The following is a 4,765-nucleotide window of genomic DNA, read 5'->3' as shown; positions in this document are numbered from 1 at the left end:
TAGCGAAATATAAACTATTATATTATTCCAAGCATTTCTTCATTAAAAAAAAAAAAAAGGTGCTAAGAAAATCATGTGGTCGAGATATCTCTTATGTGGCACTGCCTGATATGCCAACCCACTGAAATGGAAATTGCTTTGCTGCTTCTTCCTAGTTTGCAACCCTCCACAAGAAAGAAGAAACCCAACCTTTATGTTTAGTTTTTTTTTGTTTTTTTCAGGATAATAGTAAATAATAATAATAATATGGTCGCACCTGTAATTTCCCAAGAAGTCAAGGACCACAAGTGCAATAGCCTTTCCTTCTCCTCTTTATCTGTGTAGTGGATTCCCCATACCACTCTGCACAACCCCAAAAAAGGAGATTTCAATCGTTAACAAAAACAAAAACACCCAAAATCCTTTTTCCATTGCCTCTTGATTTCTCCCAAATCCTTTCTTTTTAAAGAGTCGACAGGAAATCCCTCGTACCCACCCACCACAAAGAGGGAATTGTCTTAGGTTTTAGCCTTTGGGGGAGGGTGTTCATTACTTCATTTCCATAGCTATCATTAGCTTCTCCTACAAAAACACAATTATATATAGTATAAAACGACAAACCCAAAACCCAGTTCTCTCTCGCACGCCATGCTTTTATGATTCTTCCTCTTTCACCTCACAATCTGATCAGGTCCCTGATTCCTATTCAAAATTGGGCTTCTTTTTCCAAAGGGGTATCTTTCGTTTTATTAGTACTAGTGCTAGTATTGATCTTTGAGAAACCCTTTGAAACCAGTTTCAGCAAGAACCACCACAAGCAACGAATCAACATGAAGGTCCACCCAATGCCCAAGAAGCGAAACATCACCATCCAATACGATATCAGCTCAAGAAACCCTCTCTCTGAGGCTCAGGCCCTTCTGGGTCTGAGCTCCAAGAAGCTCAGGCGCTTGCCCCACGTCTTCAGCCGGGTCCTGGAGCTTCCATTTCGGTCCGACGCCGATGTCTTGGTGGAGGAGAGCCCCGATTGCTTCCGATTCGTCGCCGAGACCGACAACGACATCGGCGACGTGCGGGCTCACACCGTGGAAATCCATCCCGGCGTGACTAAGATCGTGGTGAGGGAAAGTGGGTCGCTTCAGTTGTCCCTGGACGAGCTTGAGCTCGACATGTGGAGGTTTCGGCTGCCCGAGTCAACTCGGCCAGAGTTGGCGAGCGCGGTCTTTGTCGATGGAGAGCTTATCGTGACGGTGCCAAAGGGCGTTGAGGGACTGCAGGGTGAAGAGGAAAACGGTGGTGGTAGTGGTGGAGATGACGAGTTTTGGAGAGATGGGAATGGTGGGGGCTTTAGAGGAGGTATTGGAGGTAGGCTTGTGCTTGTACAGTAATGAAGATTAAGCCTTTTTTTTTTAAATTATTGTTGCTTTTGCATTGGGTTTGTTTAGTTTGCAAGTTTAGTGTTGAGGTTGTTGGCGATAGTGGTGGTGGGAATGGGACTACTTTTTGTAAGCTTCCTCTGCTGTTGAATCAAGAAATGTTGTTTCTGTTACCCGATAAGTATGGTCATTGGTCGCAATGGCAATGGCAATGGCAATGATCATTGGATCTTATTTTCAGTTCATTGTTATTGTTTTTTGGCTTCTTTTCTGGCTAACAATTTTTGGAGATTAGATGGCTCTTGATATGCTGTATGATTAGTTGATTGAGCTAGAATGGTTTTGAAAGTGTGACTAGTTTCCTTTGTCAATCTGCTTTTGAACAAACAAAACCTTAAGGTTCTTCATTGCGTCTTCTTCTTGTTCTTTAGTTTTCTTACCACTTTATGCTGTTGCAGTATGAGGGATGGGACAGAGAACGAAACTCTATCATATCTTATGCTGTTTGGGTTTCTTTGGTTGAAAATTGTTAGTCAAATAGCCGTAATTGTTTGGTAAGATTTTTTTTTTTTTTTTTTTTCATTCTTGGGTTCCCAATGAAGAAGGTTTGAAAGTAATAAATTTGTTTCATTCCTACATTTTTTTGGTTTGCAGTCTAGTCTGACTTCCTAAGCCAGTGATCCTTGTACTATTGACATATCCTGGAGATTTATGCAGTTTCGTATCTGTTTTTCTTGCATTCCACCTGGTGACAAAACTCACCTCATAAATCATGGTAAAGCAAAAGCATTATTTCTTATTTTGTGCCAAGCATCAGTTCCTTTGCTACTCCATGGTAATGAATATGTGCTTTTCGTCCACTCAGTAGAAAGCCATCTAATCTTTACATTTTGATTTGCCTTTTGCTTTTAGTGATTAAAATATGCCTTCTAGCATTTCTGGATTTCACTAAATAATGTTAATTCACCTTATATTACAAGACCCTTTAACCTCTTTTCTCTCCTCTTTCTTAAGGAGTCAGGGTCTACTTTTCTTCCCTCTTTTTTAGTGCTAATTGACCAGGTGCGCCATGCTATTGTTGATTTTGTTGTGCTCTTCAATATCTGGAGACTTTCCTAGTTTGTCATTCTCTTATGTTCACATTAAAGATGGTCGCTGTCAATATTAAGACAAATTATCATGTTCTCCCAAGTCTAAGTCCTGCTTTATACCTATCAAAAAAGTCCTGCTTTATCCTCCTTGACTCACTACCGCACTTTCTTTGATTTTACCACTTATACAATAATCATCTTTTTTTTTTCTTCGGTAAATAACTTAACCATCTTAGACAGTGCAGCATTCTGCGAGAGTTCTTTCCGATGCTTCGGCAAAGATTTTAGTTTAAATATGCTGGAATTGGGATCAGAGGAAGAATAACTCTTCTGATTGATATGTTGTTTATCTAGCTAATTAGTTTCTTGTTCAAGAATAGGGAGGCGAAATAATTTTCGGATAATCTGCTTAAATTTTCTCGTAAGGTGCAAAACCTGTCCTCTGTGTGAGGTATGGATTACTTTGGAGGTCTAATTGCAATTTGAGGCATGGCCCTCTCCTGTCTACCAATACAGCTGATGGGTGGGGCCTTTTGGAAACTGTTGGTTTTTGACACTATAACTGTCTTCAGCATATTTCTAACTCAAATCATTTCATTCACAATTATAATTTCATTCAATCATGTAGTTTGTTGAGTGTTTACTAGATTAAGACAATCTATATGTTATGCCTTTAATGAACTCCATTCCTGGCCGCTTATATGATGAAATTTTTGCACTTACAACTCATCTCATTACAGTGGTCTCAACTCTCAAATCTCTTTCTCCATAAAATCAGGAAAATTGATGATAGTTGTATGAGGAGCTATAAATCAATTACCACCGCAAGTCAAAAGCCTGCCTTCCTTTTTATGCATTTTAGTGACTGGAAACTTCAGTTGGTCAACAGCAGATTATGGAATGCAGTCTGTCTGAAGAAAAGAAAAACCAGATGGGGGCTATTTTCTTGTTACAAATTTCAGGACCTTAAAAGGAATGAACAGTTTGGAATCTTTGAATTACAGCACCCATCTCGTTGGGTGAAGAAGGTGGCCACGAATTTATGCTTTCGTCCCCGATTTTCCTCCCATGAATTGCCTCAGAAAGGTTATCCCCAAGTTCACTGATCACTGCCGCAAACTTGTCTACTCTGAAAGACTTGATAAAGTGAGATCAGATAACGGGAATCCATATCTCTTGAAATTATAATAGAATATGTCTTCTCCTTTTCGGCTTACATTAAAAGTTCACCTCCGCACAAAAAGACTGTTTAGCAGCTTCTGAGCTTTAGTCTCTCCGAGAATTCATTCATCTGAGGCGTGCCATTAATAAGAAATGAATGCATTTGACTTGCAAATAATAATAATAATAATAATAAAAAATGAATGCATTTGGACAAGTATTACAAATTGATAGTTACGAAGCCTTAATTCACAACCAAGGAGAGAGAAGGTCTGAAGTTTCTAGAGAGAGAGAGAGAGGGAGAGAAAAGTTGTGATCTTTGTTTGCCGGGGCGGGGCGGGGGGAGGTTTCGCACCTCCCCCTCCTGGTGCTGGTGTTTTCCCTTGACCTCTAGGGCTAGGGTGGCTTTTGTTCCCCACTGGCTTGTTTCCAGTGGTGGGTGGTCTCCTTCTCCAAGCCTTTAGGGCTGTTGGAGCTTTTGGTCCTCCCGGTGGTTAAACCGGTGGAGGTTGTTGGTGTTTTTTCTTTTGTTTTTCAGTTGTTTCTTGTTTGCCAGCAGATTTTTTTAGGTACTGGCCCATGAAGCTCGATGGGTGTTGGTGGATTTTCGGTGGAAGTGTTTTCAAAGTTAGATCTATTTTCCTTGGCCGGTTTTTCTTCGACAAGAGCCTTCCAGTTGCGGTCGTCGGCCTTTTCCGGTCAAGATGGTCACTCAACGAAACCCTGCGGGTCACTTCTATTCGGCGTGTAACCCACACGCGCCGGGGGTTTAGCTGTTCAGTTTTTGCGCGTGTGGGTTACAGTGTTCTTTTCTGGTCTCGGAAGGTGTCGATCTGTGTTCCTGAAGATCGTCCGTGGTAGGGGATTCCCGAAGAAGGTGCGTGCTTTACACGTGCCGACTCCGGCTGTCGTTTTTCCCGATGCTTGTATTCTGGGGTTTCTGTTTGGTGTTTTTATGTAAATTCTTCCATTTGATCACAGTCTACCGTTTGGTAGCTGCTTCAAGCTAGGTTTTCCTGGCTTAGTGGGTAGAGATTCTTCATCTCTAGTTCACTATCTTCAGCCTTCGGGCTCTGATTTCGCCTTCGGGCTTAGTGGTTGTATCTAGTGCTTTATTCTTTGTATTGGCTTTCTGATTGTGTACCCCTTTGGAGATTG

At 41.3% G+C, this 4,765-nt stretch overlaps 1 protein-coding gene across 1 annotated transcript; it reads left to right on the top strand.

Moving 5' to 3' along the window:
- The first annotated feature begins 308 nt into the window (after window positions 1-308).
- On the top strand, window positions 309-1,600 carry LOC133882622 (uncharacterized). The gene has a single exon (XM_062321836.1). It carries the CDS (start codon window positions 636-638, stop codon window positions 1,365-1,367), a length of 732 nt encoding a protein of 243 aa, XP_062177820.1. The 5' UTR covers window positions 309-635; the 3' UTR covers window positions 1,368-1,600.
- Window positions 1,601-4,765: the final 3,165 nt, after the last annotated feature.

This window comes from Alnus glutinosa, chromosome 1, assembly GCF_958979055.1.
Source record: "Alnus glutinosa chromosome 1, dhAlnGlut1.1, whole genome shotgun sequence".
Classification (NCBI taxonomy): Eukaryota; Viridiplantae; Streptophyta; class Magnoliopsida; order Fagales; family Betulaceae; genus Alnus; species Alnus glutinosa.
Note: the sequence above shows the minus strand (reverse complement) of the source record. Positions and strands in the feature narration are given on the sequence as shown.

What these genes read in the sequence shown, in the direction of transcription:
- LOC133882622 (XM_062321836.1), top strand. Translation starts at nt 636, where the DNA reads ATGATTCTTCCTCTTTCACCTCACAATCTGATCAGGTCCCTGATTCCT.